The following is a 24,617-nucleotide window of genomic DNA, read 5'->3' on the forward strand; positions in this document are numbered from 1 at the left end:
GCGCACAGCCCTAATGGGCCGGTTTGGCAGAGAGTGACAAGACCGCAATTTATAGCACAGTTCTAATGCAACTCTTCTCGCTCCATCATTCTGGCCATCGCCTGATTTGGAGTGGCAACTCTTGCGCATCACGAAGGCCGGTCGTCACCCGCATCAATGGAGGATAGCGGCCCCCCCCTGAATTCGAACACACAGCACGGATCACCATTGCCACGCTGCCTGCGAACAAGGGCCCCGACACGCACGCTGAACAGCGCCGCCTCAGAGCCAACGCTGTCTTCAGAACTGTGCCGACCTCGGGCTCCACGCAGCACATCCGCTACGTTTACGTTTACGCGCATCTTGGGGAACACAAGAGGGGAGCCATGGCACTTTTTAGACTTCTAAACTATGAGCTCGTCTCTCTTGAACCAGACGTACGCGCTATCGGCGACCTGGAAACGCGTCGGGCTGCCGAATCCATGAACGCGGCAATGAACAATGATTACGGAACGAATAAGAAAGTGAACGTTTCACTTCACAGGAACCAAGACGTATATATATTTTAAGGTTTCCCGACACTGACGGTAGTACGATGGCGCAACGAAACAAGCGATCAGATTAGCTTATGTACTCACCGACACCTCTAGCTCATTGTTGAGGTCCGGCTCGTTTTCGCTGTAAACTGCGGATAAAAAAGAAAAACAATAATTTGATCAAAACTCGAATGGCCAGGCAGTTAGCAATAAATGTGCACGCAGATAATGCCCCATCTTCCGCACAAACAAGCTGAAGCTTCGCCGCGCACACATACGGAATTGAACTGACTGAGGCTGACTATGCAATCAGGTACCTCAACATTCGACAAAGGTGCGCCTGTTTAATTAGTGACACATTAAAAAGTTAAACAAGAGCTTGAGCTCGTTACAGCTGTTCCCACCAGAGGGAGCTTAAGAAGCCTCCAAAAACGGGAATCCCGTCATAGTGACCTGACTGTTACGGAACTAGTGGAGGCATTCCATACGAATCTAGAGGGTAACATCTGCGTCAGCAAAACCTCTGTGACTCCGCATGGAAATGAGTGTGCGGTAATCGCTTTCATGTTCGTGTAATCTTTGGCTTGCGGTTCTTGTACAAATTTCGCGGGTGTTCACGAAGTCTTGCAGTTGAGAATAAGCACTTGTTTGCGTCCCTTCCTTCCGCCTTTGTTACCGTGCACGTTTCGTTTTCCGCTACATGTACCAACTAGCCCAACTATCGGCGTTGCTTCGAAACCTGCGCGGTAAGAGAGGGGCTGCCCTCTCTTTAATGCGGAAGGCTTTGTGCACGGACTATACGCACGAACTAAATCTACAGTTTGTACAGCTTTTCTTCGAACCATCGGTGGCAGTAAGCTCTATCTGGACGGGCGGAAGTCCCCAAAACAGCGCAAAGAACTCCTTTGCACGTATGACCACGGCATAATACTGCTGTTCTTTTTCGACCTGACACTATTAACTTGCCTAAAATACTGTGAAATGCCGCGAAAGTTTGCTTATTTAGCTGTTTTGTGCCAGACTGTACTATGTCTTGTATAAGACACGATCCGTTGCGCTGTGGGCGTCTTCTACGCGCACTTATTTTTTTTCTCCGTCAATAGGAGTTCCGCTCGATGCATCCAGGTCTAAACCGCCATACAGAAAATTTGAATTTTTTCTTACGTCACTCACTAAAGAATACTAGTATAAAGATGGCAAAACTTTCCGACTTACCGACCATTTCTGACTGAACTCAAAGTTTCCAAACAGACGTCTGGTTTCATTTGAATTCCTGTTGCCATTTCACGTAATTGAATTCAAACCTGACAACACCAAATGACATTTCGCGCCATTTCTTTGGCATGTAAATAAAGTAGGTTTACTCTCAGTTCTCAGGAGAATCCGTCGAAGTAAGGTTTTACCTAGATCGCCGCTGCGATGGCGGTTTTGCTCCGGTACAATTACGCGTACGAGTTAAGGCGCGAAGCTAGGTACAATATTCATTTGAACATAGTCGACTCTTCGACAGTCTAGTCGACTATTTGACAATCAAGCAACCGTGACCTGCAATTTATATAAAACTTTGTGGTCGATCCAGCCAGTCTATCCTGCCCACAATAGCCGTCAACTACTTATCTTTTTTACTCTCTGTGTTGTAGAAACGTTAGGCCAGCCTACATTTACCACAGACTTAGATTATAATAAATGCGGCAGCTAGTATGTGAGCACATTACATTCTTGTTAACGTCGCATTATAAATATTCATAACGGGGCGTCACCTTGCAAGGGTGCTTCACTGCACATGTGCCTTTATTCAGGAGAAGCTAGCACAACGAGGGAGACGGGAATTCTGGCTACCTGCGCTAGCTGTTAGCTACCTGCGCAAACTAGAAGTGCGCGACTTATTGAATAATCGAAGACGCACTTATTTAACTTCTATTATACGCGCATAATATATATTTAGATGAATCCGCCTTGTTTCCCCTGTAAATGATTCTTTGCGACGCTCAGCACGACATCTGAGGATCCATTTCCTCGAGAGGGCAAAAAAACAAAAACGGGCGTGCTTACGTGGCTTACGCGCGCTAGTTGAATAAACCCCAGAACTTAATTGAGTTGAATTCGCTTGAACGCGGCGCCATGCGTTCGGAATAACGGCACTCGCGCTGCTGCTGCGCCTCCTCTCGGAGCAGGTGCTTACACATGGGCTTGAGCTGCGAGACGAGTTCGTCCTTGGTCCACTCCTTCTTGTCCGCGCAGTAGCTCAGCGTGGGCGCGATCACCATCTTGTTGTCGTCGCTGTACGGCACGTTCAGGTAGTGCACAAGCACTATGTCCGGGTTCTGCGCGCCACACGGAGCACGGTTAAGGGAAATCGGGCTGGGTACACGCACTTTAAAGGGGCGGATTGATTAGGATGATGATGATGATGAGGAGGAGGAGGAGGAGGAGGAGAAAGAATAAGAAGATGGTGATGCTGATGAGGAGAAGAGAAGTAGGACGAAAACGACAAGAAGGAGAAGGAGGAGGAGGAGGAAAGCGAATGAAAAAGCCGGGAAATTGACCAGGTGCACAGCCAGGTTTGCTACGCTGCACCGGGGGTGTACGACTCGGAGGGCAGGCGACGAGGGGGACATGTGAGCCGAAACGGCCCGTCCTCACGGCCCTCTTGTCAGGCACTAAAGTCATTCGTGTAAACATGTACCATTCAGAAAACGGAGATGAACTTTGCTCGCCTATTGTGAACGTGATGGTGGGGACCAGTGTCCTACGATTGCGACCAATATCGCAATAGCGCGGTGGCCACGTGAGCGCCCTAGTGAGCACAATAAAAACACACATAGAAAATACGGGTACCCGCAGTAAAACTATATATCCCCAGGTCAAAAGCCAGCTGCATTTTGCTTTCTTTGTGTACTTTTGAGGGCGTAGCAAGACAGATGCCAGGCTCGGCGAATATCGCCAAAACCGTTCGAATCTAGATTAAGTAGACAGTAAGCCGCATTCTCTTGGTTCGTTCCAATTCCGAGTTATCTGTTTTCTGCCAGCTTAAGCAAGAAGCCGACGCACGAAGCCCACAGAAACAAGCGCAGCTGTGGCTTCCCACGGAAAGCACGTAGAGAGCGCGCAAGGGCAACGCGTCTAGAGTTATCGTTTTTAAAGTCCAGAAAAGTTAAACAAAACAAAAACATCCTTCTTTGAAACTAAACAAGCATCGGGTATTTTTTGTACTATATTTATCGTTTGTGGTATTTTATACTGAGTCGCATTCGACGAATACGTATATCGGTTCTATCAGCAACGAGCAATAAAATTTCTAAAACGAAAAGAACGAGTAGAAATTGCACTTTGTTCGGCTGCCACCAGCGTAGAACTTTGAGCATGCCACATCCACCCTTGTTTCCGATCACCTAGTGATCGTTGAAACGGGAATATGGCCGAAAATATGGGGGATAATTGTTCCCGCTGATTTTATTCTCGTATCCATATAGCTACGCTAATACATAATTTTTACTATTCTGAGAAATCATAAGATAAGATAACAATTTCCTGAGAGCTGCTCAGTTGCCTTTCGTGACGTGGATTTGTATAGTTTTTAAATAAAAAATATAAATCTGGCTCTGCAGCGCAGAATTTATAATATAAAATTAAAGACTAAATGCGGAGGTGGTATTTGTTTCTAACTTAGTGTCTTAAAACCTAACCTAAGTGGCCACAAAAAACAAAAAAACCCATCGACGCTTGAAAGAGAAGGCTGCCGAAGCTTCCATTAGCAGGTTCGTGTCGGGTTCCTACCACCCCTAATGGCAGCTCAATGTTTTCGTTTTTCCGGAAACCCCTTGAGGTGTACAGTTTCCGATTTCAGAGACAAGAGAGAGATGCTGTGTGGGAGAGCAAACGACAATCCGCGTATCGGCATACGCTAGCGGCATTCATTTGTTCAAAACGAATCCGGAGCAACAGAGACCGAAGGCAATAACGATAGGGGCTGGAACCCGGCAAGGCCGCTGGCGGTTCCAAACGAGCGCGGCGGCCCCGAGTTCGAAGAATATTCATCAAGCCGGACGTTCGCTCCGCCGCACACGGGCCATTCCCGTTTCATCCATCTTCATTAGTTCCGATGTCCAACAACAACGAATCGGGTTCCGTCCGCCGGCTCCCTGAATGCCGAGGAACGTATAGGAACGCCAGCGGCGGCGGCAGCTCCGGTCGTTAGCTGCCGCAGCGGCGTCGCACGCGCTGCGCAGACCGCATTACTAAGTTCGCGCACAAGTTTACCGCCAGCCTCTGGATCATCAGTTTCAAGGGTGGCTCTTTACCGCGCAACTGGCGGGAAGAAATTGCTGCAGGCCCGCAATAATGAAGACTGATAGATCCACGGCCGAGATTTAGAATAACTTCTTTTTCGTCTTATCAACGCTGAGGTGCCGGAACACGTAATCATCGACCGCGAACGCGGGTACACGCCGAAAATAGCTACAGTTCTGGTTGACAGTCACTGCTCCTGCCAAGGCCTCTGGATGAATGCGCGTGGCGCTGCCTGCCAAGTCGCGCACCCTGGCAATAGCTGTTATAAATGGAATTGGCACTTGTTACAGCAATAGCGCTACTTTTTCGGGAAGCTCGGGAAACGAAGGCTGAGGCGGTGAAAAGTCGATAAGAATGCCAGCGGAAAAAAAATCCGCACTTGCTCTACTGGAGAATCGCAACCACTCGTTCTCTCCAGAAATATCACACGTATCATCGAAGGAATGCTGGGAATGTCGACGATTTTGCAGGTAACGGGCTGGCGCTCGTGAAAAGTTTGTTGGGCGTAGACTGTACCCTTTCGCTCGGCATAGTTTTCTTCGGGTCATTAAAGAAGCATGAAATATCTGTACCAGCTTTTTTACTGTTTGTAAAGGTTGCACGTAACCAAGTTTATAGCACGACACTGCTGGAATGCAAACAGGGCTACGCGAGCACTAACGCCATTCTACATAAACATAGTCCTCAAAGGCCGCAGTAAAGAAAAATGTGGTTCACACAGCAACGAACGCAGCGGTACACCTCAACCAAGCTAAAGTAGCTCACCGCAACATTCTTTTACTCAAGTCATACCTGGAAATAAAAAGAATCAAAATTTTACGCATGCGTCGTCCGGAAAGTTGACGAAGCAGTGGCCTCAGTTTTTGAACGTACCTGAAGGAGCCAGTAGCAGCGGCGGTGAAAGGTTGGCAGAATCGCAGAGTGAACATAGCACCCGTAGATGCACTGAAAATAAACGAAGGGAAGGAGTGCGGGCACTTAGCTACCGCACAGTTCGTGCGAGGCACACCACGTCCTGTTACAAGTATATATATATATATATATATAAATATATATATATATATATATATATATATATATATATATATATATATATATATATATATATATATATATATATATATATATAAAGAGAGAGAGAGAGAGAGAGAGAGAGAGAGAGAGAGAGAGAGAGAGAGAGAGAGAGAGAGAGAGAGAGAGAGAGAAAAGCACAGGAGATAAAAAACTACACAAACAACCACTGAGAGAACGACTGAGTTAGCCGCACAGCTGAAAGAAAAAAATTGAGGCAGTGACGGATTGCTGCTTCGCAACTTTCTAAAACAAAAGTGGTTCAAGAAAATATGTCCCGTTTCATAGTCTGAGGCCAGTAGGTACCGACAAAACGATACGCGCTGTCGCTGAACAAAGTAGCCATTCCCAAAACAAGTCATCAGAAGTGACCCAAACTAAATACCAATGTTAGCATTTTACTTGATCCAGTGTGTTTACTTCAAGCATTTTACTAGAGGGAAATCAAAGACGTCCGCTTACTTGAGTCATCAAATAATGTCTTGTCGTGATAAGCTATGCATGGTATTGACCGGCATGGACCATGGAACCTTTCAAAGAGAAGTCTGCACGGCAGTACAATTAAGAAAAATTAGCTTTTTACTGGCGCGTGCAGCTAGTTTTAAGTAATTATTGTGACTTGAGGCCGATTGTGTTTCATTACCGAAGAGCGTTTTTAATGTTTGATATTAATCTGTGTTATTTAGCAGTATTTTGGTTGCTTTCGGAATAACTTTTACATATGCTTTTGGAGAAACTTTGTGGAATTTGCAGGAGAAGCTTTGCCATTTTTGTATTCCCCTCTTGAAACATAGCAGTAGAATTCGATATGTTGAAAGTATAAGTTATATAGTGTGGTGCGACATTTGAACCGAATTTAAAATTCACTAAGTGTCCAGCCCTTCATACTTTACGCCTGTTGCCAATATATGTTTATGATTATTGCTGTCTTCGAAAGAGCGAATCGTTTCGTAGTGCCGCATTTAGCGAGGGCCGACTACAACATTTTCTCCGACGCGAGTCAACGGTGATCCAAAGTACTAACAGACATTACGACTTCGCGACTTCCCAATCACAAATTCCATTAGCGAGGGAAGTGAATTACTCAACATCAAAGGGCATTGCTCATGAATCGCCCGATTCTACCACGAGTCACACCAGCCCAAGCTGCCATGCCGGCCCTCGGCGGCATAAAATTTGAACTTCGAAACACAGTCACGTATTGGTTCTCCCTCTGGGCTATTTACCTCGCTTACGAATGGGAAAATTCCAAATCCCCATAGATGGGTGCGCGCACTTAGCCGTAGGTTTATTACCCGAAGCCGAGGATATCAAAAACTGTTTATCCATATGTAAATTGCGCACAAGAGAAATAAAAGCACTCGTTTCTCAGAGAGAAGTATCTAGCTTATTGCGCTAACGGAGGGCGAACTCAAGCAACAAAAATCAATGAAGCATTTTATTAAATTTCCCCGTGATCATTTATAGAATGACGACAAGTTCCGACAAATGGACGAAGATCTCTTAGCAGAATTCACGGGATTTCACATTGTGCGAAACCAGCATTCTCGGTTTCAGGCAGCGGTACGCTGCACTAGGCTGAAACGATTTTCCATTTTGTGGAGTGCCTTTGAACAGTGACTCCTTACACAGCTCCTTGCAAGGGTACTTTGCCACATCAAGGGTATCAATGCACAAAAGCCAGCTTTCAGTAGGCGAACTCCCGTATAACGTGGCTCAAGAGAGCGAACAAAAAAATTAAAGCCATTTCAGTCAACGTGAAAGCTGTCGGAAGTGCAGAGCAGTGATTCGCCATAATGGGCTGTGGCGCCGTTATCCACTCACTGCTACCACCCATCACGCTCGTCGCCGCCCTGTCTCACTCCTCTCCTGATGAATCTAACGGAGGTTTGTCCAACGCATTTCACATTTGCCGCTCTCGCAGTGCTTGCGCGCCCACTGCCTGAAACAGCGCGAGTGGGAGTTACGTTATTTTGTGTGCTTGCTTTTCATTCCGCACGTGCCGGGGCCTGACTGCACAGTTTGGAACACGCCATTTTTTTCTTGCACTGCCACTTTTTCCCGCTTACTATCGTAGAAACCAACCCAACGAGCGTTCCTAACTAAATGAACTCGGGGGTTGCCGGCTAATTACATGTAAAATGCCTCCCTTCACATTCCCGCTCACCTCTCATGCTGTTCCCCACCCGTCGCGCTCCTCCCATGGTAAACATGCTAGAGGTTTGCCCAAGTCAATTTAAATTTACCGCCTTCCACTGCTCCAGGCCGGGTGCCTCGATGCCAGCGCTGCCGTACGGCGGAGACGCGCGTGAATCAAGGCACCGCACTTCAACGTTTATAGAACCACGTTGCCCTACTCCACGTGCGTTCCAAGCGGAACGTGAAACATCTCTATGCATTTTACCGGGACCCGACTGCGCCTGCGCCCGCGGACACGGCGATGAGGACACCCCCCACCGTAACGAATTCGCCGGCATGGCGAGGGTCGTGGAACTAATCCACCCAGCCAGAACGAATGTTCAAATTCCCAGTCGGGTCCCGGTAAACACAGCACGAACGGAAAGACGCAAAAGACGGAGTGCTGAACTCTCTAATGTCGATGTGGACGTGTTGAAACCATTCCAACGGCAGAGGCAATGCTCCGGGAGGCGTAGTGACCTGCCGGTTGATTTTGACGCATTAGCATTGGATGCAAGTGCGTGCCCAGGTGCGGCAGTCACGCTACATTCGGGGCCGAACGTAGCGGTCAATCAAGTAGAAGCCTAAATGGCCGAGGTAGTGTAACTGATTGAAAAGGCTGCGGCGATGCAGTGGCACGTAAGGTCTTACTCGTCCGGTGGATATGTCGCAGTGGAGACTTTCTGTCGACTAAGGACAGCAACTTAATTGTTGAAGCTGAAGAGAACAGCCATTCTCAAGGAGCTGCTAGAGTTCGGCGTCCGTTTCTGGGCGGCAGCGAGGGCGTCAGTCGTTACGGGCAGAAACTCGACAGCGGATACACGGGAGAGCGCACGTGGGCGACCACATTATCCTCCCGCTGATTTGCCCGATGTCTGTGGTAAACTGGGCGATAAAGGACAGTTGGTTCTACTAGACCGGTGGAAGTTTATCGCGGCGTTGCGAGCAGGTGTAGGTGATAGGTTTGTGGTCGGTATAGATGGTGCAGCGCTGTGTTTCAAGGATGTGGCACAAGTGCTGAACCCCCTCGTAGATGGCAAGAAGCTTCCTGAAGTAAACTGGGCAGGTCGCCTCCGAAAGAACCGAGGTTGTATCGGCGGAGCTACCAGAAGACGAGGGCGTTTTTGGGCTGAAGAGTTCGTTTGAAAAGAACGCCAACGGGAACCAGTATTTGTCCACGCGCTGCATGAGGGAGGCTCCAAATGGCGGCGCTAGAGGCATCAATGAACAGCCATAAGGGAGCACCTGGCTCGGGATGAGAGAGCAAGGTGGCGTTGCAGAGGGCAGCTTTGCAGTCTTCGAACGCTTGCATTACAGCTGGTGTCCAGGTGCCAGATTGGTTGCCTTGTAGGCTAGCCAACGCGCCGTGGAGACGTAGCCTGATATGTGGCCGCTTTAGGCATGTAGCACCTGTAGAAGTTGAGCATGCCAATAAAACGGCGGAGGTCCCTTGCGGTGGTAGGCCGGGGATAGTTTTGCAGGGCCAGGATGCGGTCAGGCAGGGGTGTGGTCCTTTCTGAAGAGATTTGATGGCCGGGGAATGTGACGACGGGGGTGCCGAGCATGCTCTTCGGGACGTTGATGACCAAGCCATGGTCGCCGAGGTGCTGGAAAAGTTGGCGAAGGTACTGGCGGTGGCCCTCCTCGTTGCGAGAGAGGTCAAGAATGTCATCTAGACAGACGAAGCAGAAATCTAGGCCGCACACAGCGCCGTCGATGAAGCGTTGGAAGGTTCGTCCCGCGCTTCGGAGGCCAAAACTCATGAAGCAAAATTTGAACAAGCCGAAGAAAGGCTTGACGATTGCAGTCTTCGGGACGTCATCAGGGTTGACAGGAGTGTGCGTGCAGGTCTTTACAAGATCAACACCTGAGAAGATGCTGCTGCCGTGTAAGCGGTGGGCAAAGTCCTGTATGTGACGGACGGGGCACCTGTCAAGGATGGTGCGGGCGTTGATGGCGCTGTAATCTCCTCAAGGTCGCCAGCCATTGGTCTTCTTTGGCACCAGCTCTCCGAGTGGCGGGCGGTTGCTTCGGGGAGCATGGCTTCAAACTCTGCTTGGGCAATTCGCAAGCGGTCCGGAGCTCGGCGACGGGAGCAGTAGGAGACCGGGGTGCCGGGAGCGGTACGGATGTAGTGGACGGTTGTGTGGCGCACGTCTCGGGGAAGCCTGCCAGGTTGCGTCAAGTCGGGAAATTGTGCGAGAAGGGCATGGTACGGTGATTGATCTTCAAAGGCACGCAGTTGAAGTTGTTGCACTTGTTGGCGTAGAGCGGCGCGGGCTTCTAGATCAGGCATGGCGGTGCGGTATGTTCAGTTTCCGGGTCACCAGACATGGGAAAAGCACGCTTGTAATATTTCCAACCGAAACACATTACATCAACTGAGAGTTTTTCGGGGTACGCACACGATCGTTTCTGTACTAAAGGCGCGCTTAGCGCACCGGTATGTACTCAAGGTCACCTTCTCACGCCCCGCCGATTGCGAGGCTGCAGTTGCCGCAGCCAGCGCCTGTATCGAGTTCTTGTTTTCTCAGGCACTCCTCTTGAGAAGCGCCGACGCGGCGCCGTATTGTTTCGTTTCGCCACACCTCCAACACGCATGCCCTGAACAACTACAGTTACACCGCAATCACGCTTACAACGCATCGCAGTATGCAACTCGGATATGCAAGGCAGTAATGCATTGCGGAGCGGCTTTTAAAATATGGTGGCATTCAACAATTTCTCTCGTTTGCTGGTCCTTATGTGGAAATAAGATGACTGGGCGCTGGAACAAATGGAGGCACCCAGGGAGACATGCGCGGCAATGGGCGGGATCGCATTTCTCTTTTGAGTAATCGTGTTCCGTTAGCCTGGTGTTTACACAACGCTCTATATGCCCTATGTCCCGCTTTCACGTGGCGAAGTATGCATAGGTCGCACGGGGCGTTGTGTAAACACCAGGCTAACGGAACACGATTGCTAAAAAGAGAAATGCGACCTTAGCCATCTATCCTCTTATTGCCGCGCATGTCTCCCTGTGTCTCCATTTCTTCAAGCGCAGTCATTTTATGTCCACATAAAGACCAGCAAACAAAAGAAACTGTCGAAGCCCGCCATATTTTAAAAGCTGCTCCGGAATGCATCAGACTGCCGTCTACTGCCTTGCCTATCAGAGAAGTTGCATACTTAGAAGCGCCGTAAGCGTCATGGCGGTAGTTGTTCACGGCATACGTGTTGGAAGCTTGTCCGAGGTGCTATCTGCGATGCGGTCATGTTATGCCGTCTTTTCGTGCCCTGCCTTCAGTGTTTCAAAGATTGTTACATTTGCTTTCCGTATGTGCGGCCGAGTGCGCTAAAAATTGTGAAGTATGTAGAGCGTGCCGATTGGCTGCTTAGGTATTTATACTCACGATATGTTCAATGAGAAACCAGTTGCGAGTCAGCGCTTGTTGTGTATTCTTGCGTTCCCGTTCTGTTTAGTTTGCGCGCTGTTGTTTTAAAGATGCATTTCCGCACAACACATGATGATGTCAGCCTGTTAACTTCACAGTTCAGCAGCGCTGTCGACTGGTGCTTGTACATGCGTCGATATGATTTCGCATAGAAAGGGCTACAGAAGGTATCTTGTGCGAAAATAATTTTGCACCAAGTCGGTGGTCGGGTGACAGAACTCAAAAGTACAGCCGCACGCAGATCAACGGGCAGACAAATACGAATATGGCGTCTCCTTCAAAAGGGACCCTGAAACACCTCCGATAAGCGCTTTCACGCTTTCCTTCGCGTCTAGAACCACTGCGAAATCTAGTTATCGCCAGCACGGAGCGGAACTGCGTGATTTGCTCATCGCACCCCATACACCTTCCATTTCTGCTTTGCTTTTGTGGATGTTTTTTTAAGTTGCTATAGAAAAGCGTTCATTGCTGCATCTGAAGAGAAACCGGCCAACAGCCGCTACATAGCCTTAGTGACGTAATTAGAGCCGTCGAAGAACGTCAAGACCGGCAAAGAAAGAAAAATCTTTTGAGCGAGTTTACAGGTTATCTGATGGGCATAGAGCAATAAATTGTTGGCTGAGGTACTTTGCAACACCCTAATATAAGTACTGCGTGTGTTGGGTGACTACGTTCTGCAAGAATTTAAGATTTCAAAAAAAGTTGAAAAAAGTGTTGCAGGGTCCCTTCACAGGTGGTGTGGTGCCCGCCCAGGAGAGCGTTGATGTAGCTCCTCGTCTTCTGAGAACTTCGTGAACTTTATAGCATGAGTACTGAGTAGAGTACTTAACGTCGCTCTTGCAAAAAAAAAAAAAAATACTGGTTGTAGGTTTATCTCGAACGCCCTCGATTCCTCGACACACCTGCTGACTTCTTATAAATTCTTGCACGAAGGTTTTTTTAGTTTAGCTTTAGCACTAAAATAAGCGTCAACTTTGAGCTTATTCGCTATATCTTTAACGCGGAGAGAGATTACGCGAAGATGCGGAATAACCTCCAGCCTCTTCCCTTCTTTTTCCTTAAGCGGTTGCCCTTACGGTTGTAGCTTGTTCAAAATATTTTGTGATGCAGAAACACAGTTTCAATCAGGAAAACCTGAACGCTTTAAAAGTTGAACTTGAGGCTGATAGCTGAATGCCATTCTGCGTTCAGCGGACTTTGTTAATGGAGAAAGAAGTAGCTAAATCTATCCGCGCTGTTTTAATATGAATTCTACTCAAGTGATCCATATTTCCTTTTTACTGAAGAGCTTTCATGTAATTTACGAACTGCATTAATGTTCGTGACATCGTCGCACTGATGAAACCGGGTACAGGGCGGGCTATATAATACAACAAATACCTACAGCAACACGCCGTTAGATCAAGCAAGGATTCTCCCATACACTGAACGATCCCTGCAACGTCAGCACCGCGGTAAGCAAAAAAATATAAATAAATTACACGCAAAGAAACCGCTCACTTCCATTTTTCGCTGCATTCATCACAACACAACGTTCAGTATTTCTCTTGATGTTGTTTCCGGCCGCTAAACTAAAACTAATGAAAGCCATACATTCGCCCCAGTCGCTAACACAAAAACTGGTACCAACTTTCGTGGGCATATGCCAGCGTTCAGCTCACTTTTCACTCAGCGAGTTTATGTCCAGGTGAAAGCAGCCACATCCGCCGCTCTCACGCGGCGACTCCCTGTGTATAAATCAATTACATTCTTCGGGACAGCTTCATGCTCGGAGAGGCCGACGCGCGCCCTAAAATACTCTCCCTCGATGAGGAGCGACAGCACGAAACGAGCGGGCGAAGAAAGCTTTTCCGAGTTACGGTAAGTAAAGGCCCACTCCCTGCCGTATCACCACGTCGCCTTTCGTAAGTGCGCTCTCTTCATCGCGGCTGTCCGGCAAGTAAGGCACCACGCCAACACGGCGGGAAGAGAACGGGGCGCGCGGAGAGCGGGGAAAGAAACGGGGGCAGCGTCGGGGAAACAGAGTAGGGAAATGGGGACCCAAAACGCTCACCTCGCGGACGAGGGACGCCGTAATTCCCCGCCTCTGCGGGATCGTGGCCGCCAAAGCCATTTAGGCTAATTCTCTTCGCGACGGGGGCTTTTCCCGCGGAATATCTGTCAGGGGGCCGGCTCCGCGACGCGTTTCGGCACGGTCGCACGTCGGCCCTAATCCAGAACACGCTTGATCGAGAGAGACGCGACCGGCGCGGGACAGGGCCCGTGCGGAATGCGACGATGCGCGCGCTTCTCCTCCCCCGCTGGATCTCAAATCCCTGGCCTGCCATCATTTCGCGTGCCTCGTTGCCGCGCAAAATGCAACTGCGGAGCTCCTTCACGCTGCACGCGCGTGCCGGCGCGACGTTAAGACGAGCGCCGAGTCGCTTTCTCATCAGAAAACGAGGACGCGCTTGCGCCTATTTAAGTGGTCTCTTCGCCGGCGACGGGCGAACACTTCAGGCAGCCACGTAGGACCACTTTTATGATGAGGAGAAAGATAGGTAAGGTTAGTTGTTTACGCCGGCGTCAACGGCTGAGGAATTAAAAATGTAAACCTAGCACCGGCGGTTATAGTACCATTGTCTCCATGCTTTGCCATGTAGCGCACGATGTGAACGCGAAGCACGTTTGCAAAAATAGCAACCATAACAAAGTCATGACGATTGCAGTGCGATAGGTGGAGTGCAACGAACTTTTATCGCGCAATAACCTTTTTGCTTAGCCATTCTAAGCAAAATTACGCAGTGTGTACCCGTTCCACTGCGCTCCTGCCCCCTCCCTCACAGCTCAATGTTTGCTTCGTTAAACTCTGCAACACACTTCTGTGACAGATCTGCACTGCAAACTATCAAAATAAGGTTTGGGTTTCACAGGACTCAACAATGAATGCCACGTGGAAGGGGGTAAAAAGGAACAGCGCTCGCTACCATACCTGAACGCAGAAAGCACATACGCAAAATTAAAAAAAAAAGAAAAGAAAAGAAAAGGGGGAAGGAATTCAGCCACTCCTGTAGCTCAATTGGTAGAACATTAGAAGCATTATCTGGAGGTTGTGGGTTCGAACACAACTTGGAGCGTAAAATTTTCCTTTTCTTTCCTATACCTCTCCGAAACTCTCATTTTTAAGCCTAACAGAGATGAACTACTCTCCTATGAACTAATTGGCGTTCTTTATTGTTGACATTTCTTACTATGTGCATTATTCAACGAGCCCCCACCTCCCATTCCCAATTATCCCACATACACACACTTATGTATAGGAAGGAACGTTGAAGAGCGAACGTCAAAGAAGGCCTATAGTGGAAGTCATCATTTGATTTTTTATGTCCGGATACCGCGTCCACAGCTCTTACCAAATGAGCTACAGGGGTGGCGGTCCTCCCTTCCATTTTCTGGTTTATTTATTTTAATGGGAATGTACCCCTATCTTAAGGGTGATATCCAACGCCAGGATGGGCAGCCGTTGTGGCGGCACATTCGCATGAACGAGTCAGTACACTTCCCAAGTTTGACGATGCCATGAAGCTAAACAATGCAATCCTTCTTTTACACAAAACTATTTGTAAACTTCAGAAAAAAAAAGTCGTAAGAAAGGATGAACCGAGGAGCAGCGGCTGACTGCAAAACGAATGTGATGCGGCGGGATGCGGGAGAGAAGAGCACGAGCGGAGGCGTTCACCTTAACGTAAGGTGCGTGTAAACAATAGGAATAGGAACAACAGAGCAGGAAGGAGAGGTACGCTACAGCTGGGTTTTCCACATCGCCGTCAAGATGAAAGGGGAAAAGCTTTAGTGCGTGGGAACGGAGAGCTTTGCCGCCCGAGGGAAACAAAAGGTTCTCTGTAGAGGCAGTTTGAAAGGAACCTGACGCACTCGGGAGACTTGGGCGCTCAACAAAGTACACAAGCGGCCGGCTAGAACCACGCGCTCTATCATTTCAGGCAGAGCCAAACTCGAATGAGAGAGTTGCAAGAGTCGTAGTAGCGTGTCGAGTACTCAGAAAAACAGAGTCGAAAGTACCAAGCATGTGCCGAGACTCTTCGTGGCAGATAGTCACTGCGCCCACATATCTCGCGTTACAAAAACGCTCGTGGGCGCACTTCCGCCGTGCTCACTATGGCACAGATAATACCGAGTACAAGGTTGAAAAAATTCCCTCGCACTTCCCCGAGGGGGAGAGTGTGTAAGTGCGAATGCACGGTTGTTGATTGCGCGATTACGGTGGATATCGTGATCTTGGAGTGGAGAGGAGGCGCCCAACACCCGCAGTCACTGAGCGGAGAGAGGAGGAGGAGAGTAGCGCCCGCCGTTACGGCGAGGGCTACACGAGCGCCGTCACTCGTTGGAATGCGGAGCGCCCGCTACGCGAGCGAGAGCTCTCCCGCCCGAAGTGGAGAGGAGGCGCCCAACACCCGCAGTCACTGAGCGGAGAGAGGAGGAGGAGAGTAGCGCGCGCCCATCTCCCCCCGTTGCTAGGGAAGACGAGGAGGAAGACGAGGAGCGCGCGCACCCGCAGCTGTTGCTATGCGGACTACGGCGGCGGACGATTCAGGCTCGCTTAAGAAGTGCATTCGCACTTAAAACAAGGAGTTAGTGAGAAAGTTGAATTGAGTGAGACAAACACGGGGGCTAACCGCAGTATGCGGATGTTTCAACGCTTGACGATTCAATCATACGCCCCTTCAGCTTATTTCCTCCAACATAGAATCTAAACATAAAGACTATGCCATGACAGCGTGCCACATAACTACTTCGCGCAAAAAAAAAAAAAAAAAAAAATAAGAGACCGGATTTAAATGCCAAGCGATTTGTAATTTCCCAACCATTTGCACATCATCCAAAGCTGCTGACGTGAAGCAAACGGGAAATAGGCCAAATTTACATTGAGGCGTCAAATTCTTGATGACTATTGTAAAGAACGATGTATTAGGCTATGTTCAGACTACCGACGCAAAAGCCATATCGTGATCTATGGACGTAAAAAAAACGGCATGTCACGCAGTTCGGTTGGCTGAGACGTGAAGTAACGTCATCCTTTAAAGTTATTACAAAAGTTGCGGCAACAGTCTGAACTCGGCCTTAGTCACAAAGAACGCTACGGTATGGAGTGGCGTGCTACCGGTTTTTATTTTGTTTAATGGCTAGCTTTCCGTTATTTTTACCGGCCGCGGTGGCTCAGTGGCTATGGCGTTGTGCTGCTGAGCACAAGGACGCGGGTTTGATTCCCGGCCGCGGCGGCCGCTTTTCTGATGGAGGCGAAGAGCGAAAGCGCCCGTGTGTTCGAGACTTCGGCGCACGTTAAATATCCCCAGGTGGTCAAAATTAATCCGGAGCCCTCCACTACGGCGCGCCTCATCACCTGTGTAGCGTCAGCGCATTAAACCCCCCCCATTCAATAAATTCCGTCTTTGGGACTTGAAAAAGAAAAATAAACTGCCCCTCTGGGAACGGTTATAAGCAAGCTATGAGGCGTGCATTAAAAGGGAAAGGCAAATAAGTCTACAAACCGTTAGTATTGCCGCGAACCATGCATTGGGTTTATTTGTGTTTTTACTTTTACCGCCCGGCTGCGCCGGTCTGTGTTATCTCTGTGCCAAGGGAAGCCCGTGTTCCATTCTTTCTTTCTGTGCCGCATGTGTTATCTGTTCTGATAGGGAGAGCATTCCGATCTAACGTGAACAGCCCAGAATAATCTTCTTGGATCTACAATGTTCTAGATGTGAATCGACGGTTCGAGAACCACGCGCGCCGAAAGATAAAAAGCCTGCAGAGCAGACGCCGGGGTATTCGACTCGCCGTAGCTCGCATGCGTACGTCACTTTGTTGACTGTTGCTTCGCCGCCTCTGTATTCTTTAGGTTGTTAGGGGAGCACAAGTTCGCTCCAATAAAGTTATTTTCTTTGAAGACAACTGCGTCGTCTTTGGCTTCGTGACAGTATAACCGTCATTGCCGCTGTTCTCCGGGCTAACACTCTCGTCACAATTAACGCTCGTCCAAATGGGCACGTTGATCAGATACGACTCGCGAAGGTGGGCGAACGAAAAGAGAGCGCGACCGCCGTAGGTAAACACAAGGAAGCCGCCACGACACGCAGCAGCCATTACCAGACGCGAGGTGGGAGAAGAAAAATGCGCGCGAAGGGGAAGGCAGGGGACGGAGGTAAAACGGAGAACAAGACGGAAGAGCGAAGAGATGGACAGCAAGATAGGGAGAACCGAGTGAGACAAATGCGGGGCTAACAGCGCACAGGGTTGGGGATAAAAGTGGTGACCGTATCGTCACTTAGGTGGGACAACGGTGCGAGCACGGGTCCGCAATCCGGGATGGGAGACTAATTCGAGCGCAGAGCAGGACCACGGTATGTCTCGGTGCCGATAGGAGCAGAGAGAGAGGGGAAACCCAAGGGCGCAGAAACGGCCGTCGCAGTTGGCAACGATGCTGGAACGAGGGAACGGGAAGGGGTTCTCGCCAATAGCTTCGAGAACACTAGCACGATAACGAGGGCGATAAACTCGACAGCAAGATGCGTACTGGGAAGGTTACGCGCGGAAAGACTGCGGCGAAGCCGAACGAGGGGGCAAAAAAGGCACAAAGGAAATGGGGCTGGAAGACGGAAGCGGCGACAAAGAAAATAGGTAAATCCTCTCACGCTGACGTCAAAAAAAAAAAAAAAAATCAAAAAGAAAAAAAGAAGCTCGGCGTTCCTATAGGCAATGTCGGTAAGTTTCATGGCGCGAGTAAATGCGGAAACACCGTCTGCGCTGCGGAAAGTGTTTGCGCAGACTGATCCCGACGCCAGACACCCGAGTTATCCTTTTTTCGGTACATGCAGTACTTTTCTTTCGCCTTTCGTGGTTTATATTCCTGGTAAGGTTTCCACGAAATGTTAGTACAAACGTTTTCCAAGAAACGTCCCACGCATTACTGCGCCATCGATTGCTTTAAAAAGTTGCGTTGCGCCTCGAATGCTGGCAGCAACTGCGCCGAACAAATGCGCAAATCCGAAGCGAAAAAGTCATCGGAGAAAACACCGCGAGATGCCGGGCGGCGGAACAGCTTGGTTTGCTGCTGTCTCGCATCGCAGACGCGGTAAAAGAAAGGGCCTTATTTTGGAATCGACGCGGTGCTCACTCGTGCGGGTTATAATTAAGCCCCCCGTCTGTTCCTTTATCGAGAACAAAACAGGAACAAAAGAGTGGAGGAATCACGACCACAAAAGTAGGGCAGCGAGACGCAAGGACGGCTCATAAATGAAGGGGCCAAATTGCGCGGAAATCTGCTCGGAGGGGCAACACAGAGGAACAACGGAAGCGTTTAGGGCGGGCCACAGCTAGGGAAAAGAGTTTATACGAGCAACTAAAGAAGATGGCCTGGGGTAGGAGCGAAAGTAAAGAGAAACGGAAAACGAAACAGAGTGGGAGCGAGCAAGGGGGGGGGGGGGGTATGTGGGGGGGGGGGGGGGGGGGGGCATAGAGCGAATGAGGCAGCGGCATGGAGGCGTATACGGAGCAGCATGCGCTGCTCGTCGATATCCCGAACGGCCAGTAGGGCCTGAGACAACGGCTGCTCGCTTCGCTATTCCGGGCGGGCGGGAGGCCCGGACGGCTTAATTATCTCCTGCCGGCCTCCCATTTTGCCGGACGCCTTTCGCCGGCCCTTGGTCACGTGACCGCTCCGCTCGGCGCGTTGGTCAGGGACGAACGCACCCGCAGCGAGGACTCGGCTGACCTCGAACGAAGGAGAAAGTGACGCGATCGGCGAAGGAGAAGACAATGCCGTTGCGTGCCACGTAAAATAAAAAAAGAAGCGTGCGTGAAGCATCAAATGTTAACACGAAAGAGCAAAAAAAAAAAAAAAAGAGAGAAAAAAGGGGTCCATCGGCCTGCACCGGTCTGTAATGAATGACGGCTTGGAAGTCGTTTTTGCGCACGAGCTACTGTACTAAAATTTTTACGAAAAGACCGAGAGTATGCATCGGCCCAATCACAAGGAGCCGCTGTCGTTTCGGGAAAGACGCTCACGCGTGAAAGAACAACGCGGCAAGCGGGCCTAATGTCTCCCGGGTGGCCGAAAGTTTGGTTAGTTTGTGTAGCGACTCGGTGTACCCTACTGGACGGCACAACAGATGGGACGTAATGGGGCACAACAACACTGGCGCTTTTTTTTGTGTGTGTTCTGCGCTGTGTAACATAGTGTTGAGATCCTTAGTATACATCATCGGCGTTTGTTTGCTTCTTTCTCGCGCGTTGTTTCGACGCTGTTTTCCATGCTTTAAGCACAGCCTCTAAAGAGCTAAGGTATGTGTTTACTGAGTCGAAGCCTTCTCTGTCTCACTCATGGCGAATGGCGCGTCGGAAACGCACTGCAGGAAAGCCAACTTTCCCCGAAGAAGAAGATGACGATAGTGGGTGGAGTGGAAGGAAAAAGAAACGCTTCCCGTGGTCGGAATCGAACCTGTGTCCCTCGGGTTACGAAGCCCACGTCTTTACGATTGTGCCAGTAACGTCCGCTCGAAGCAGTTTGAATTTGCAAAGAGGCGTATGGACGTACAAAATTAGACAGAAAAATTACGCGCCCCCTTCGTCTGACGACGACGCCGACGGTTCAACGCGGAGCTTTCTTCGCGCCAAATCGAGTGGCGAAAGGTCAAAGTCGAAGCCGCTGCGATAAAAAATCCAAACTGCGTGCGAGTCAAAGTCAAAGCTCAACGATCCAAAGTCTAAACCATCTGCGAGTCAAACTCCAAATTCAGACGACAACCGAAGACTGCCTCGCGAGAAAGCTGCGCGTTCAACCATCGTCGCCGTTAGACGGAGGGGTGCCGAGATCGCTTTGTTGTGAGCACACGGGCTTTTAGGTTAATATGCGTCACACGTTAGTAAATAAATTAACCACGAGCAGCCAACCTCACGCCTTTCTTAAACTCTTATTCGGGGAGGCTTTTAGTATTTCACCCAGCTATAGTGCGTTGATAGCACTTCTTATTTTTTTATAGACGCAAAGTGCACGCCATCGCATTTTTCCCTTCCATCGGCCCAAATTCTTCGTTGACGAAAATGTACAATATTTTCAAAATTTTGTAGGCCCGCCAAAAGTTTCTGGGCCAAAAAGAATTTAAAGCAAAAACTTAAACTGCAAATCTGACCGAAGTATTTTATTATCACAAGAAAGAAAGGTGTTTTCGGCAGCTTTCCGGCATAAAACATTTTAGGTGCACCCGGGAGTTAAGCTTGTATTATGAATTATTTGTGGCCTATTAACTTTTTGGCATGGCCAGAAAATTTTGACAAAGAATGTACGACTACATCAACATGCCTCTTTAGTGAACCCGGGAGTTAAGCTTGTATTATGAAATATTTGTGGCCTATTAACTTTTTGGCATGGCCAGAAAATTTTGACAAAGAATGTACGACGACATCAACATGCCTCTTTACTGAGGCTGTACTCTGTTACGGTCGCAAGTACCTAGCCCAAACTGCCCCACTAACGTGCCTCGGAATTTCTCCTTCGGCGATCGCGCCTTTATGCTCCCTTAACGGCCTTGACGATATGGGCGATGCAGTGAAGCACCCTTGCCAGGCAGGCTTCGAGGGTTCAGGCGTAGGACGGCGACGACGTGGCGTCCGGAGCGGCCCCGCCCTTTATGAGCCCGGCACGTTCGACACAACGTGGCACCCCCGCAGCGTCATGCCGCGTTTAATTATACACAGCAAACGAGCACGGAAGACAGGGGAAGGGACGGGGCGGGGACGCGGGGCCAGAAAAGACGGCCGAGGATGAAAAATGTAACCCGCGCTGGGAACACAACAGAGACCTCTCCGCAGAGAAGTATGAAAAATAGGGGCGATGCGGAGAGCGAGATAAAAAAAATTGCGCTCTGACAAAAACAAAGTCGCGCAGAGCTGAAAGAACGTGCGAGAGCACGCAACGTGAGAAGGATGAATTCAGACCACAACGTAAAACTGCTCGACGTGCGTTAGCAGTTCATTAGAAGTGAAAAAAAAAAAATGGATACGCAGCGAAGACACACGATACAAACGGAAGATACAGGCACAGAGCTTGAATACGTGACCTAATTAACGTTAACTGGCGTTCAGGTAAGAAAGAGAGAGAGAGAGAGAGAGAGAGAGAGAGAGAGAGAGAGAGAGAGAGAGAGAGAGAGAGAGAGAGAGAGAGAGAGAGAGAGAGAGAGAGAGAGAGAGAGAGAGAGAGAGAAGATGGCACGTGCGTTAACTGGCATTAACCGGCGTGTTAACGGCAGGTAAGCACGATTCACTGTTCCTTTCGATGAAAGCTTTGTTTTAACTTGATCCCTAAAATGTCCCTTGGACTAAGGCGCTATCATGTCTGATTTTCGTCACCGACAACAATACGAGCGGCTTTAGGTGGAAACCATAATGCCGGTACGCGAGAAGGGGAAAATGATGAAATCGATCGTCAGCCTCGGCGCGATGACGTCAGACCTAAGTGACGTCCCCCCTGTTACTGTGCAGGGTGCATCATGTTTAAGGACTTCGTTAACTTTTACACAGCCCTACGGTGACACTCAGTGCCGACGACGTATACCAGCCTCGAGAGCGTTGTTAATGCTGCTTCGTCCGCAGCTGCCCGTGCGTCGGGTCGTCGCCCACTCCTAGCGCGCAACCACGCGAGCACGCTGGCGAGTATAATTTCAATCCCATTACCGGGAAGGCAACAGCGCTTTCCGCATACACTGGGGCAACTCGAATTGCAGAAGCCGCTGGTGGCGGCGGCCGGGGAGAGAGCGAGAGGGAGCGTCTCGAGTGCTCGGTTGTTGCGTAATCGCCAGCGCTCTTCTGTCCCGGGGGAAAACTTTCGCCCTAATTGCGTTAGCTTGCGCCATGATCCCAAGCCTCCGGTTGCCGTCTTCGGCGTCGCGTGTTGCAAGGCCCCGTAATCGAGCGAGTAGGGCAATAGCCGTGCTGCGAGCGCGCTCCAAATAACACCGTATACGAGCGGCCGACATCGTTCGGTCGTTCTTAATCAAACGACCGAATGCCTTCCACATGTAAACGACGATGAACGCAATGAATGCGTTGTTAGTACCCCGATGACATTTCGGGCTTAGAATATCTGGTTTACAGCTCATTTGCGTTTCGCATCACAGGCGAAGTAAAAGGCGAGACTATAGTTGCGTTTACCATACGCATGCAGGAACGTCAGATATGACCATCATCTTAATCAGATGCATCACCGCCATCCCGACCCACATCCCACGTTAGTGAGGCGTGTTAATGAGGGACAGTAGCGCATGAATATTCAATGAAGTAGAATGACTCCCCCTATTCGCTCTTGAGCAGAGGTATTGTAATCAGTCTTCGCAGATGGCACAGTGATGATGCGGGATCAAGCGAAATGAGCGAAGCGCTTGTACAAACAAGCGAAGCGCTTGTTTGTACCAATTCCTTACAAAGAGGAATAAGCCCCGGACTTTTTTTCTTCAAAAACCAGGTCTTTTTTATGCATCAAGGTGTGAGGAGTATGCTTTGTTATGAAGCCCTACCGTCATGTTCCCATTGACCGCCCATGGGCGTTTACTTTTCCAGTATGCAGTCGATCCGGTTTGAACGTCGTGCGCACAGGGACAGGTCACCTACCTGCACAGGAGTGCTGACTATTGACTATGGACCCCACATATAGCGCAAACATATTCTTCCGAAGCTAGGCTACCACAAAAAAAAGAAATGTTTCAGAACTTTTCTTATAGAAAACGGAGAGAGAGAGAGATAGAGAGAGAGAGAGAGAGAGAGAGAGAGAGAGAGAGAGAGAGAGAGAGAGAGAGAGAGATAGATAGATAGATAGATAGATAGAGAGAGAGAGAGAGAGAGAGAGAGAGAGAGAGAGAGAGAGAGAGAGAGAGAGAGAGAGAGAGAGAGAGAGAGAGAGAGAGAGAGAGAGAGAGAGAGAGAGAGAGAGAGAGAGAGAAGACAGCAGGGCAACAGACAAATCGAAAACTCGCTTTTTTTTGAAGCAAAATTTCTTGCTTGGAGGTTAGCAATATCGTTTCCCTTATCTGATTATGATTACGAGGTTTAACGCGCCGACGCTGCACAGGCAATGAGGAGCGCCATAGCGGAGGGCTCAGCATTAATTTTGACCACCTGGGGATCTTTAGCGTTCGCCGAAATCTCGAACACCCGGGCGTTTTCGCTTTTCGCCTCCATCAGAAAAGCGGCCGCCGCGGCCGGGAATCGAACCCGCGTCTTTGGGCTCAGCAGCACAATCCCCTTATCTGTTTACGCACTGCAGTACACAGGTGTAAAGGAGCTTTGATTATAAATTTTACAGTGTAAATTTCCTTCCCTTCTACGCTATTGCCAGAGCTCGTAGAAGTGTGCCGCTCCCATAATTCAGGGAAACTTAAAAAGATGACAAACTGTATGGCTGCACCAACCAGCGAATATCATGCGAAAGCGGCCTATATTCCTCCTTATAAAAGGGCTGTCCAGTAAATCACAGCAGCAGTGCGTTACCCTGTGAGTATATGACATTTTGCTAGGCTTTACAGTATGCACACAGCATTCGCAATAAGCGCCCGGATTTCTTGTGGATGTCAACCCACATAGCGGCTGCGCTATAAATAATGGATTGATTGATTGATTCGATTTGATTCGCCCCTTTTACAAGGCGTTGTCCAGTACAGCTCTGCAGGCATGTTGCAAATGTCGGCGAGCTTGATTGGAGTTGCAGAGGACACCTATGTTTGTGTCTTAAGACGGGGACATGAAAACGTCCACATTTCTCTTCTCCATTACTATGACTAAGAGCCTTACTTATTTATTTAGTTATTTATCTATTTATTTATTTTAGTTCACAGATTCTCATGTTTTCGTTCATTCATATGGCGTAGCATGCTAAGCGATATGGCTCGGCTAACCTCGGTTTTACCATTAAATGCATTCTCTCTCTCTCTCCTCTTGGCCGATCGCCCTTGGTATGCCTACGTTAGGTTTGACGTTTGGCAGCCACCTAACCACCTGCCAAGCAACGTTAAACTCACTGTTCGTCAAGCTGCATACACCATTTGACAACGCTAGACCTCGAAACCGTAATGTTAGGCCTAACAAC

The 24,617-nt window shown here is 49.2% G+C and overlaps 1 protein-coding gene across 4 annotated transcripts in view; it reads right to left on the minus strand.

Moving 5' to 3' along the window:
• Positions 1–24,617, minus strand: part of Camta (Calmodulin-binding transcription activator) — a 94,340-nt gene that overhangs the window by 31,896 nt on the left and 37,827 nt on the right. For all 4 annotated transcript variants that reach the window (XM_077677217.1, XM_077677216.1, XM_077677215.1 and 1 more), the window contains exons 3-5: positions 5,679–5,750; positions 2,698–2,839; positions 618–664 (exon numbers count right to left, since the gene is read on the minus strand). In XM_077677217.1, coding sequence (XP_077533343.1) covers positions 618–664; positions 2,698–2,839; positions 5,679–5,750 — 261 coding nt within the window. The remainder of the gene's footprint in view (positions 1–617; positions 665–2,697; positions 2,840–5,678; positions 5,751–24,617) is intronic.

The sequence above is a fragment of the Haemaphysalis longicornis genome, unplaced genomic scaffold, assembly GCF_048455015.1.
Source record: "Haemaphysalis longicornis isolate Haplotype H1 unplaced genomic scaffold, Haemaphysalis longicornis Haplotype H1 scaffold_7, whole genome shotgun sequence".
NCBI lineage: Eukaryota > Metazoa > Arthropoda > Arachnida > Ixodida > Ixodidae > Haemaphysalis > Haemaphysalis longicornis.